General features: G+C 44.3%; 1 protein-coding gene across 12 annotated transcripts in view; it reads right to left on the bottom strand.

Moving 5' to 3' along the window:
• ZNF236 (zinc finger protein 236) overlaps nt 1–14197 on the bottom strand; it is a 219789-nt gene that overhangs the window by 74258 nt on the left and 131334 nt on the right. For 11 of the 12 annotated variants that reach the window (XM_075921084.1, XM_075921082.1, XM_075921086.1 and 8 more), the window contains 2 exons: nt 9854–10051; nt 344–473 (listed from right to left, as the gene is read on the bottom strand). In XM_075921084.1, coding sequence (XP_075777199.1) covers nt 344–473; nt 9854–10051 — 328 coding nt within the window. Of the gene's footprint in view, nt 1–343; nt 474–9853; nt 10052–14197 lie in introns of those variants that run through there. The other variant, XM_075921088.1, reaches the window with a different exon arrangement.

Below are 14197 nucleotides of genomic sequence, written 5' to 3'. Positions count from 1 at the left end.
TTTTTTAACCCCCTATATTTAAGGAATGCTTTACTGACTTTTCTCTATTAGCACATACCAGCAACTGACAAAACATCATTTACCTGAAAGGGAAAAACTCACGAGAACTTTAAAATAATAAGTACTGGATTATTTTTCTTTGCTTTCTACTATTTTCAGACTTTTAGGCTCTAGCATTTTTCCCAGAACCTTGAGGCACAAAAGCTTTTTCATTATTATTATTTATTAAAACTGATATTATTGTATATCCACATGAATCTAGGAGCAGAGGCTTTAAGTAAAACATCTCATAATATAAGATGCACAATAAAATCACATAAGTGGGCAACAATGTAGATATTACCTGTGTGGATGCGGCTATGCCTCTCCAGCTGACTTGGTTTAGCAAAAGCCTTTTCGCAAGTATCACATTTAAACACTCTTGGCTTCTGGGAACTTAGGGAAGGTCCAGCCTGATGGGTTTGCATGTGCTCCTAATAAGAACACAGAAAAGGAAATTACTTTAGAGATTCATTTTGTAAAGAAATTTATTTATATTTTTGGGCCAATAGAGAACCTTAGTTATCAACAAAAAACAGAGGGAATAAGATGGAAGTTAATATTTTGCTCTTTAAAAATGGCAGAGGTCATTTTCTAATTTAAATCTGAGTAATGGTAGAGTAATGTAAGATTTTCTTTGTCATTCCATATAATGCACATACTTCTGTTACCACAAGTCAACAGACTAAGCATTTATCCTAAACAACGAGAAGTCCTGTAGCACCTTCTAGACTAACAGATTTATTGGAGCATAAGCTTTTGTGGGCAAAGACCCACTTCATCAAATGCATGTTACATGTATTTGATGTTTAACCAGATTAAGAATGGCAAAGATTATGAAAAATAGAGAAAAAAGTTTCAATTATATGATGAGTAAACTCTCACTGATTAACAGGATTAGCTTTGTTTGCTGAGGCTATCAAGCTGGACTGGAAGGAAGAGAAGACTGCTTCCCAGGACTTTTACTGACATGCAGGGTGGTGGTGTTTTGTTTGTTTCTGTTGTTTTGTTTTGTGCCAGTTACCAGATGAGGAGAATCTCCAGTGTTTCTATTCCAAGCATCTATCTTCTATTTTTCTGCTCCAGGACCATCTTCCTATTGGTTTCCATATTTCTTTTGGAGAATTTTGCTGAAAACAGTTATAATGAACTACTTCTTATAGTTGGGACTGAACTCTCTCCCTGTGATTCTTAGAAGAATTTAGCAGGGAAAAGGAAGTTTAGCAGTAACGACGGTTCTTCGAGGTGTGTTCCCCTGTGGGTGCTCCACTGGAGGTGTTGGGTTCATCCCAGCACTGCAGGTCAGAGATTCATTAGCTGTGGTTTAGCCGGACCGTGCATGCACCGGTTTAGCAGGACCTTTGTGCCATTTCTGAGGCTGCGTGCAGTCCGGCTCCCACCAGTTCACCCTAACTGGGTATGTCTGAAAAACATAAGAGAAGACTCCAAATGGGGAGGAGGGCGGGTCGTGGAACACCCACAGAGACACACACCTCGAAGAACCATCGCTACTGCACAAGGTGAGTAACTTCCTTTTCTTCTTTGGGTAGTGTCCCCGTGGGTGCTCCACTGTAGATGAGTACCGAGCTGTCGCCTGGTCTACGGAGGAGGGATCAGAGTAAGGAGCTCTGTGCTGTGGAAAGCACAGGTGATGCTAGCACCGAGTCCCGGACAATAGCGTCAATTGCGTAGTGTTTGGAAAAGTCATGTCCGAAGACCAGGTTGTCGCTCTTCGAATATCTTGTAGCGATATGCCTCGGAGGAACGCTGTGGTTGCAGCTGTCGCTCTGGTGGAACGTGCATGTATTGAGGCAGGTACTGTTCTATGGTGTAGCAAGTAGCAACATACAATGCATTTCACAATTAGCTTAGAAATATGTTGTGATGATAACGGCCGACCCTTAGATCACTTGTCCATGCATAGTAGAAGGCGTGGTGATTGTCGGAAGGGTCGTGTTCTCTCTAGGTAAAACGCTAAGGCCCTCCGAACATCTAGCGTATGAAGTCGAGCCTCATGACATGAGGCATGTGGTTTGGGATAAAAGGTAGAAAGTATTACTGGTTTGTTAATATGAAATTCTGAGTTCACTTTCAGAAGGAATTTTGGATGTGGCCATAATATCACTCCAGTATTAGTAAAGAGAGTGTAAGGTGGGTCAGCCGAAAGAGCTGCGAGTTCGCCAACTCTTCACACTGAGGTGATGGCTAGGAGGAAGACAACTTTCATGGTAAGTATGGGAAAGTCACAGGTGGCTATTGGCTCAAAGGGTGGACGGACATGTAAGAGTGTCCAAGATTAATTGAAGATCCCAGGGTGCTGGGGGACTTCTCTGTGCAGGATAAAGATTTGTGAGTCCCTTCAAAAATCTTTTGGTCATGGGATGGGCAAATACTGAGTATCCTTCTATTGGTTGTCCGAAGGTGGAGATTGCCAATAGGTGGACCCTAATAGATGGTATGGCAAGACCGGAGTGTTGAAGGTGTAGTGCGTAGTCCAAAATACAATGGATTGGAAGAGTCATAGCGTCACAGCTGTTGTCACTGCATCAAGAGTGGGATCACTGCCACTTATAAAGGTAAGTCTTTCGCGTGGAGTTGCATCTACTGTGCAACAAGACATGCTTTACGTCTTGAGAGCAGATGATCACTGTCTGATGGAACCAGCTAGAGCCAGGCTGTAAGATGTAGTTGGTCGATTTGAGGGTGTATCATAGTTTGCCCGTGTTGTATCAGGAGGTCTGGGCTCTCCGGTAAATGATACGGAGGTCGTAGGGACATTTGTATTAGAAGCTGGAGCCATGTTTGTCTGGGCCAGTACGGAGCTATGAGTATGACTGTGTCCCCATCTATGATTATTTTCTCCAGTACTCTCAGAAGAAGCGGAATTGGGGGAAAAGCGTAGAATAGCCGTCGGCCCCAGTGCAGTAGAAAAGTTCGAGTTCGGTCCGAGTCCTGCTCTGGAGCAGTACCTCGGGCATTTCGTATTGATGTACATACCAAATAAGTCTATGTGTGGATACCCCCAGCGGCAGAATAAAGTGTGCCACGCGTGGGTTCAGCTCACACTTGTATTGGGGAAAGAAGTGTCTACTGAGCATGTCGGCGATCATATTGTCCTTGCCCAGCAAGTATGTTGCAACGATGTTGACCCCATGGTGAATGCACCAGTTCCATGAATGCATGGCTTCTGAAAAAAAGGACTTTGATCTGGCTCTGCCTTGGCGGTTGATATAATATACTGTGGTGGTGTTGTCGGTAAAAATCTGGACCATGTGGTGTCGAATTTTGGGCAAAAATACTTTGCAGGCATTGATTACTGCCCTTAGCTCCAGTAGGTTGATATGCTGGAGTGCTTCTGCCAGGGACCATTGTCCTTGTACATGTTCCCCTGTGCAGTGTGCTCCCCATCTGAGACACACGTCTGTAGTAATTTGGATGTCTGGTTGAGGACGATGAAAGGGGAGACCTGTAAGCATGCTGGCGATGGATGTCCACCATTTCAGGGGATGTCTCACCATAGTGGGTAATGTGACTGGTCTATGAACATCCTGGTTGCCCAGCCAATAGATTGAAGCTATCCAGTACTGCAGGCATCGGAGATGAAGTCTCGTATACTGTATCACGTAAATGGTTGCTGCCATACGGCCCATGAGCCTTACACAGGTAAGTATGGTGACTTTTGGACTGATAGAGATGGTGTGGACGAGAGCCTGTATTTTGTTGAATCTGGCCATTGGAAGATAAGTCCTCGCTGTTGTAGAATCTAACTGTGCACCAATGAACTCGAGGGACGTTTGCGGAATGAGCGAGGATTTCTGAATGTTGATTATGAGACCTAGGCTACGTCTACATTGGCAAGATTTTGCGCAAAAGCAGCTATTTTTGTGCAAAAACTTGCCACTGTCTACACTAGTAGCGAGTACTTGGGCAAGAACACTGACGTTTAATGTATAAAATCAGTGCTTCTTGCGCAAATACTCTGACTCTCCCGCTCAGGGATAAGCCCTCTTGCGCAACTGTTCCTGCACAAGAGGCCAGTGTAGACCGGCAACATCAATTTCTTGTGCAAGAAAACCCAATGTTTAAAATGGCCATCGGAGCTTTCTTGTGCAAGAGTGCGTCTACACTGGCACGGATGCTCTTGCGCAAAAGCACATCTTTTGCGCAAAGGCACATGCCAGTGTAGATGCTCTCTTACTCAAATACTCTAACGCAAAAACTCTTGCGTTAAAGAGTATTTGCGCAAAATCTTGCCAATATAGACGTAGCCCTAGGGCTGTAAATAAGTCTCTTCTAATGTGAGTGGCTTGTAGTGCTTGATGGTATGAAGATGCTTTAATTAGCAGTCGTCCAGATATGGAAATATCATGATGCCCTGGCGATGAAGATAGGCTGACACTATGGACAGAGTTTTGGAGAAAACTCTGGGGGTGGACGAAAGGCCAAATGGGAGGACTTTGTATTGAAAATGATGGTTCTCTATGGTGAACCTGAGGAAACATCTGTGTGCAGGATGTATTGTGACGTGAAAATATGCATCTTGTAAATCGAGAGACGCAAACCAATCACACACATTCAGGGCTGGCATAATAGAAGCTACTGTCACCATCTTGAATCTGTGTTTTTTGAGATGTCAATTGAGGCTACGGAGAACCAGGATGGGTCTCCATCCTCCTGATTTTTTCTTGGTGAGGAAATATCAGGAATAAAATCCCCTGCCGCGGAATTGTTCTGGTACTCTCTCTACTGAACTAATAAGTTGAAGCACCTCCTGCATGAGGAGAGTCTTGTTAGATGGGTCCCTGAAAAGGGTTGGGGGTGGGGGAGAGGTGGGTGGCAGAGAGAGAAGGGGTATGGTGTAACCTGATGTTATCAGCTTTCAGACCCAGCAGTCGGTGGTGATGGCAAACCACCTTTGTTGGAAGTGCCATAAGCGATGGTGAAATAGCTCCCGGGTTTCTGATTGATGTGTTAGAGGGATGGTCTGTAGTCCCTCGACTATACCGTCAAACTGGCTGTTTATTGTTGTGCTGGATGGGTGCCCTGTTCGATTGTGAGCGTTGGCTTTGTTGTCGAGGTTTCCCTCTTTGTTGAGGTTCATATCGTCTGAACCTAGGATTAGCATAGGGAGTAGGCCGCTGTCTGTAATAGGGGATGTATCATTTTCGGTGGTATGGTTGCATGTTTATGCCAAGAGTCCTGGGCATTGTCCTAGAGTCTTTTCCAGAGTGCAGCACTTGGTCGGTGTTAGCCACAGACAGACTCTGCCTATCAAATGGTAGGTCCTCTACCTTTGTGTGTAGATCTTTCAGTACGGACGCTATCAGAAGTCAAGAGGAACACCGCATTGCCACTGATGTAGTGGTGGTACAGGCCGCTGTGTCCACAATATCTAACGAAATTTGCAATGCTGTTCTCGAGGCCATATAACCTGCTTGTACCACTGATTTCAAAAGCTGACGTTTTTCTTCTGGCAGATGTTCGAGCAGTGTCACCAACTTTGCATAATTATCAAAGTTGTGGTTGGAGAGAGGTGCCGAGTAGTTTGCCATTCATAAAGTTAGCGTAGCAGATGAGTATACTTTTCTTCTGAAAAGATCTAAATGCTTGGCATCCTTGTCTGATGAGGTGTTTTTATATTGAGGGGTCTTTGATCATCACTGAGCGGCATCGACTACCAAAGAATTTGGCTGAGGATGCGTGTATAGAAATTCCATCCCTTTGGTGGGGACGAAATACTTTTTATGTGTTGCTTGGACAGAAGCTGGGGTCTGCCAGATGTCATCTGCAATTTCCAATATTGCTTTGTCCAAGGGGCAAAGCAAGCTTGCTTTTCTGTGAAGGTTGAAGGTTCTTAAGTAGTCGATGCTGTTTATGTTGCATCTCCCCTAAATTTTGTTGTATTTCCTGAAATTCTGCCACGCTTTTAAACCGGTCATGGAATTGTTTGATGTCATCAACCGGGGAAAAATCTCCAGGAAAAATTGCATCATCCGGGGATGAAGAAGACTGGTCCACTGGGGACCGTGTGTATGGTTGAGCATGTTCTGAAAGAGTTTCCTGCTGCTCCAGTTGCTGTACTGTTGGAGATGCATCCCCTGAGGGGGTTGGAGGCCTGGTGGATGATTGCAGCGGTGATAGTAACCTGGTAGTACTGCGTGAGTGCCTTCGATGATAGTTTAGAGAAGTAGCCATACAAATATCGACGGGAATAGTAATCCCTGCGGTGATGATGATATCTGTCATGTCCATGGTAAGGAGAATAATAATAATATGGTGAGTATCCCCTATGCGATGTGTGGTGGTATCTAGTGTAGGAGGATCTCATAGGTGACCTTGGGGAGCGAGATCTTCCTCTATGGTATGTTGGAGAGTGTGGCCGCCTGTGAAAGCATTGCGGAGATGGGGAATACCGTGGCGAACCCCTCTGGTCTGGACTAGGGCGGTTTTTGCGTTGCATAAGGACTGTGGTTGGTGAAGGTGGTGAAGAAGGTTGTGGAGAAAATACGGCCGGTTCCGGACTAGGAAATGGTGGTGTTATTCTCCTAAATTTACGGGTAGCCTTCCACCTTTGAGGAGAAAGCCGCGTCTGAGGTATCAGTACGGGCTGTCCTCTTGAGGTTGGTGCCGGGGCCGGACGGTGAGGCACTTGTGTAGAGGGAGGCACCACTGGAGACAGCGCCACCAGGGACGGCGCCGCTGGACTCAGTGCAGTGTGAATAAGTGCCGAATGACTTGGTGCCATGTGGGTCGGTGCCACATGATTCGGCGCCATTGAACTGGCCATAGAACTCGAAGATGCTTGAGGGCTCGGGAACGGAGCCGGGGATGGTGACCTCGGTGCCAAAGTCGGTGCCGTCCTGTGTGCCTTCGGTGCCAATTTCGTCGGTGCCACTGACCTTTGTTTGCCCGGCGTGGGTGCCAAATTGGCTCTAGACGCTATTGGCGTCGCCTGTGCCACCTCTCTATGTGAGACAGGGCTTGGCCACCGTACAGCTCGTTTTGTGTCTATTAGCCTGGGTGTTAGAAGATAAGCTGGATGTGCCCGGCTTGTCAGCCATGCTAAGCCTGTGGGCTGGCGGCCGTCCTGCGGTCATAGGGCTCGCAGATGAGTCTCAGCATGTTGTAGTGCCTTGCTGAACAATAACATTTTCAGGCACATTTCGGGTCCCGTCTCGTGCGCGCCATCAACTTTCAGCAGTGTGGGCATTTCTGAGGGATGCGACCCTTGCCCAAACACTTGATGCAGCTGGCATGGCCGTCTGACACCGGCATCGCATTGTGGCATGTAGAGCACTTCTTGAAACTGGGGGAACCCGGCTTTTTTATTTTTTTTATTTTAAAGTAGTATAACTATGTACAGATTAACTAGGTAGAACTATATATATGGAAAGAAAAAAATACTTTTTTTTTATGTTAACAAGTGAAGCTATATCTAAAACAACTAAATAAGACTAAAAACTAATTATAGCTAACTAATTCTAAATTTTTTCAGTCAGGGTAAGGAGAAGCTGTTCACTCCACCTGAGGCCGTGAATGCTTAGGAGGAACTGGCAGGAGCCAGACCGCACGCAGCCTCAGAAACGGCACAAACGGCATGCGACGATGCTGCACATGCGCAGTCTGGCTAAACCACAGCTAATGAATCTCCGACCTGCAGAGCCGGACGAGCCCGACACCTACAGTGGAGCACCCACAGGGACACTGCCCAAAGAAGAATTTTTGAATTTTCCTATATTCTGTTCTATATTCCTATATTCTATACTATTTTCATGTGTGGATTTCAAGTATCCTTTCATCAGAAAGCACAGGACCTGCTTTAAGGAGCTATTTGCTGTCCAGTGTCCGAGTCACATTTACATCCTAGAAATATGACAGAATATACTGAGACAGTAAAGCAAGGCTGTAGCCTCACAGGAAAATGTATTCACGTGTATTCTATAAAGGATGTGGTTACTGTTATCTCTCATTATGAAGAATCTTCACCTGGTTAAGGGCTCTGCATAGGAGATCAAACGTGTGCCACAGCTGCTTGCATAGAAATAGTAGCAGATTCAAAACTCTGTTACAAAGTGAGCTTTCAAAGAAGGCATCTCTGCATCTGCCTTTGAGATAAGAGTCAGATTCCCCTTCAGACCAATAGGATTTTATGAAATCTCATTTGATGTTCACAAATGCTCTTGGTTTTAAGTGAGACAGTATCACTTGCCTAATTATCTTCTCTGGATAATTTTGACATAGCAGGTTTGCTTCCCCTTACTTCAAGTTCTGTTGCAAAAAGATTTTTTTTCTAGCTTGATGGGTAGTGCAATTTCAATGGTTTTTTTCTTAGATTTTTATTTCAAAGTTTCTTCTGTCTGACATTTCTCAGTGTTTGGTAAAAGTCCAGGGTCTTGTGTTTGAAAATGGAGTGCCTTTAAAAAATTAAACTAGTAGCAAGCCCCATTTACCTCCGAGGAAAAGAAAATCTCTTTTAATCCCTATGATCCCCTTGACAATCTTGTATGCCTGTTTGTCCAGGCTGAGAGAACCCTCTTTAGTACCAAAGTAGGGACTGAATGAGTTTTGGTAAAGTTATCTTTAAGAAGAGCTGTTCTTATAGAAGTGGAAGTCTTCACAATTATCTCAGTCTCAAATGTAGACAGATCATCTAGATCAAAAGTGCAGCAATTTTGCAAATGTAGCCTTCCTGATACCTGTAATGAATGCTTGCTGCTGAAAAATGCTTTTCTGGAATTTTGCTTGAACATTATTTATATGCCAGGGTTTTATATAGGGATGTAAAATCGTGTTTAATCAATTAACTGTTTAAATGTTATGTTTAACTGGTTAACTGCTAACTGGGATCCTGCAAGCAAGGGGCTGCTCCATCCTGCAGAGTAGCATGGTGGGCCCGGCCAGTCTGGAGAGCTCCTTCCCTCCCTCTCCCTACTGCACGGGAGGGGGTGTTGCTCCAGCCCAGCTGCTATTTAATTTGTTACAGCCCTAGTTTTATGAAGATTTCCTATGGGCTGAGAATAAGTCTGGCAAAGCTCACCCTTTGCCAAGAAAGAGAGGGGAGTTTCAGGATTAATTTTGGCTTTTTAGGACAGTATTTGTTTACCTAGTCACATGTAGAGTGGCAAAGGGGCACTCAGTGAACAATAATTAGAAAACTCCAAATGTAAAGTAATATTTACTCCTTCATGCAAATTCCAAATAGCATCAGACTGTATACTCTTTCCATAAATTATGAAAAAAACTCACCAAGACAATAATAACAAAATAAGTTAAAAAAAAATAAAAAAATAAAAACTTTGGAAAACAGGAGCTATCTACCCTGATGCAGAAGACAGAACAACTGAAAGTCAAATGCTGGCTTCCATGTTCTGCAAAGAGAGGAGAAATGCAGAAGTCAGGACTAATGGAGAGGATATGAACTAGATTTGGAGACTTTAAAGTTCATTTCTATTTTAGTACATTTAATCTACAGAGTTGAACACAACTGCAACACTGAAATACTGAATTAATATTCTATTTCCCCACAAATAGACTTGGTTCTGGTATTTTTAATAATTCTAAGGGCACTATTATTTGCATGCCAGAGTAGTGTCTTTTTAAGTATTTCAGTAGAGATCTGCATTACAAAAATATATATTGATTACTACAGAGAAAGAGAGATTTTTGCATAGAAATGCTCATAAAATACATCCCTAATACCAAAGAGGAAAGATTAAGCAGATGACAAGTATCTTTAATTCACTGACATGACTAAAAATCCAGAGCAAAAGAATGAGTGAACACATTAACTGGGAATTAAGTTATTACCAAATACCTTGAGATGTGTTGCCCGTTTGAAGGCTTTATTGCAAACATGGCAAACGTGAATTCTCTCCTTGCCGTGAACCTCTTTACTGTGGTGCATTAACATTGTAGCTGAAGAAAAGGTTTGATTGCATTCAAAGCACTGGTGTATACGGCCCTCTTTTTCTACTTGACTGCTCTTAGTCAGGTTAGAAGAAACCTCGGCCACCTGTAACAATTTGTAAAACAAGATCATACATTCAAAATTGGAAGGGGACACTCGAAAACCAACAGAATGGTTTTTTCTTGTTATATACTCTAGTCTGATCAATGTATTTTCAAATGAGTCACATGAGCTGGGCACTATACACACACACACACACACACACACACACAAATAAATAAATAAAAATTAACAAGATTATATGGACATATAAATTTATGTTTGATCATTACTCTTACACCTTTGGCAATTTTCAAAAACTTGATGATTCACTAGACACAGGCAATATCTGAAAAGTGTCTGTTGTGAATTACATATGTACACAAACTATCCTTGAAAGCGTAAGAAAAAACACAAGATGTAATCAATCTCTAGTCTTGGGAGACTCCATATTGAAAGAGACTTTAATAAGAAATATCAGGTAGGAGATTTTTCCATTTCTCATGATGTCCTATTCCTCCCCACCTCCTTCCCCTATGTATTTATTACTACGATAGTGAGAAGTAAGACTTAGCAAAAGTAATTTGGGGAGAGAGGGTAGATTTTAGAAAAACCAAGTCACATGAGTGGCCACTGTGGCAAGTGGGAGAGTTGATCCATAGTTCAAGATCACAAAGACCAAAGAGGGGGTCAGGTAATGGGACAAATGGGATATCAACATGGAAACTGAAGTCATGAAAGAGGATTAGAGAGCCAGATGAGGGGGAAATACAGGCATCAAAATCAGGAGAAAGGTCAGGGCAGCAGAGGAGAAGGAACCTGAAGGAAGACAAAAGTCTAATGAGTGCTGCTTGAAAGAAAAATAGGACAGAATATAGATGGTCTGCAGAAAGAGGAGGAATCTGAAATCTCCAATAATATTCGGGGGATAGGATATGTAGCATGGTAAGAGAGAATAACATCCCCATACTACAACACAACTTCAAATATCAGGGATGTAGGGAATAGAAACAGGACAGGACAGGACTGTGCTATTCCTTTGTAGAGGAGTGAAAAAGGGAAGACAAAAATAGTGGAACCAAGGTAATGGAGGACAACTATGGTTTGCATGCTTGCTAGAAGCCAAAAATCAAATAAGTAGTGAGGCAATTAAAAAGATCACATTAACTGCAGAAAAGTTAGACCAATTAAATTAATTGCATCAATTGTGGAAATTAATTCAGGCAAAAATTATTAGGTGAAAATTTATTATGAAGAAAATAGAGAGAAATGAAACAGTTAAATATATGGAAAACTAAGTGATCAACTGATGAATCAATACGCAAAGAATGTATCAATTAAAGGACAATTAAATGCTCAGTTACTTAAAGAGCAGCCCAATAAAAGATTAAGTCACTAAGACACAGCTGAGAGGTATCTCCACACATGGTTACTAACTGAAACTTTCACCACTGAAAGATAACATGACACACAGAGAAAGATAAGTAAGATGCTGAGATATATTTCTGAGGTCCTTTAATCTTGTTCCCTGAACACTTTAGGGACAGAAAAGATGGCAGCTCTAGTCGATTAACTCTGGTTGGGTGCAATGCAGGGGTGGCCCGTGAGCCTAGGCGAACTAGGCAGTTGCTGGCCTGGGCACCCAATGGTGGGGGGAGGGATAGCTCAGTGGTTTGAGCATTGGCCTGCTAAACCCAGGGTTGTGAGTTCAATCCTTGCGGAGGCCATTTAGGGATTTGGGGCAAAAATTTGTCAGGGATGATACTTGGTCCTGCTGTGAAGGCAGGGGGCTGGACTTGATGATCTTTCAAGGTCCCTTCCAGCTCTAGGGACAATCTCCATTAATTTATGTCATGGCCATTGACGGCCATGCCAGGGGGGGAGGGGCACCAATCGCGCTGCCCACCTGGGGCACTTGCTGCTGCAGCAGGCCTCGGGCCGCTCCTGGTGCAATGTGCCAGTGGTGGGCACAGAGAAAGGTAGTTGTGAACAAAAACCAAGATTTTTCCACACACAAATTGCCCCAACCAAGTCTACTGTTCCCAGTGAAACAGATTTTAATGGAAGATCTTGGGCACAGAGAAAGACCAATACCTGGTGTAGCTAGGTTCAGGCCATTGGCAGCCTTGAAGATTAGGATCACCACTTCTACACTATTTCAGTTCTGAGACATCTCCTTATTTGGCAATTTACTATTTTGTGTTATAGATATCTTAAAGATTTTATCTCTTCAAAGAAACAGTGAAATGGAACAGTCTTTTCTGCTTATATCTGAAAGATAAGTATTACTTTTTCTGCTTTTTTGTAAGAGTATGGCAAGAGGATTAATAAATACTACTACTCACTGACATAAAACTCAGAGTTGTGTTTTGCTGCTCATTTTTTGTTACTTTTAAACACCTTTTTGTTCCTTGTGGTGTTCCATAAACCACATGTAGCAAGGAGCTGCTTCTTAGGTGAATAAGACTTTACAATCCCAAATAGGGTTACCAGATGGTTGAAACAAAAATACCGAATACTCCCTCTCCCCCCCCCCCACAAAAAAAACAGGAAAAAAAATCTGTTGAAGGGGGAAAAAAGGGGAAGAGACCAAAGTTGTTGAGGACTTAAGCCAAAAACAAAAAATAAAACAGCATTAAAACAGCATGTTCCCTTTAAGAGTGAGTGCAGGGATAGGACCAGGGGAGCGGTTGAGCACTAAGACCCAGGGGAAGCACTGCTTCCCCTAGGTCTTTTGGCCAGCAGCCATGAGGAACCAGGTAAACATGGAAGCTAGGGTCAGGGGGCGGGGAAGGTGTTGGGGGCCAGAGGAGGGTCGGGGGGCGGGATGGGGAAGGCCAGGCACTGAGTGTTTGTAGGGTTGCCAGGTACCCTGTATTTTCTCCTCCTGGCCAGGGAAAAATTCAGAGAATACTGGACATCTCAGGTGTCCGGTATTCTCTGAATTTTTCTTTACTGGACAGAAGGCGAAAATACCGGACTGTCTGGGTAAATACTGGACACCTGGCAACCCTACTCCCAAATCCAAGCTTTATATTAATTTCAGAATAAGAGATGAAATCCAAATGGGATAGTACAGGCAGTCCCCGGGTTACGTACAAGATAGGGACTGTAGGTTTGTTCTTAAGTTGAATCTGTATGTAAGTCGGAACTGGCGTCCAGATTCAGCCACTGCTGAAACTGATCAGTTTCAACAGCGGCTGAATCTGGACGCCAGTTCCAACTTACATACAGATTCAACTTAAGAACCCCAGGCATCCCCAAGTCAGCTGCTGCTGAAACTGATCAGTGGCTGATTCCAGGAAGCCCGAGGAGGGGCTTCCTATAGTCAGCCGCTGGTCAGTTTCAGCAGCGGCTGACTTGGGGATGCCTGGGGCAGAGCAGCTGGGGTGCTGCTGGGTTGGTCCAGTAGCGCCGCCGCTCCTCGGCACTACTGGACCAACCCAGCAGCACCCCAGCTGCTCTGCCCCAGGTGTCCTGATTCAGCCACTGCTGAAACTGATCAGCAGCGGCTGAATCAGGACTCCTGGGGCAGAGCAGCTGGGGTGCTGTCGGGTTGGTCCAGTAGCACCAAGGAGCGGTGCTGCGGCACCAACTGGCAGCGCCCCACCTGCTCTACCACAGGCCCGGGGCTTTACTCCACGTCTCCCTAGTCTGCTGGGGGGGGCGCACTAGCTGCATCCCCCCCCCCCCAGCAGACCAGGGAGACGCTGAGCAAAGCGAGGAGGACCCGGGCAGGACCACGGCGCTGATCTGGCTCTTCTCCCCCCCCAGCAGACCAGGAAGAGGCAGAGCAGCTTTTCTCGCCCCGGAGGACGGGGGCGGCGGGACTGGGTGTCCGCCGCTCCCGTCGTCCGGGGCGAGAAAATCCCCGTTCGTATCTGCAGATCCAACATAAGTCGAATCCGCTTAACTCGGAGACTGCCTGTACTCCTTCATACTTTTTAGAGCAAAACCAATGCTTTTTCAACTGCTTGCAAGCAGTGCTGGATGGGGACAAGCATATTTTACTGAATGGTTTCTGAAAGTTTAGGAAAATAGAGGAAAGTATTTCCCAAAATGAGAAAGGTCAAGAATAATAAACAACGGAAAGTGTCCCTGCTACTTAATGAGAAATTAAAAGAAGAAAACTTCAGGAGACCTTGAATTGCTGTATAAAGCAATTTCTTCAAGCTTAAACCTGTGGTTTACTGCAAAGCATTCAGCTTTGTA

This window comes from Pelodiscus sinensis, chromosome 2 (assembly GCF_049634645.1).
Source record: "Pelodiscus sinensis isolate JC-2024 chromosome 2, ASM4963464v1, whole genome shotgun sequence".
In the NCBI taxonomy this organism is placed as follows: Eukaryota; Metazoa; Chordata; order Testudines; family Trionychidae; genus Pelodiscus; species Pelodiscus sinensis.
Note: the sequence above shows the minus strand (reverse complement) of the source record. Positions and strands in the feature narration are given on the sequence as shown.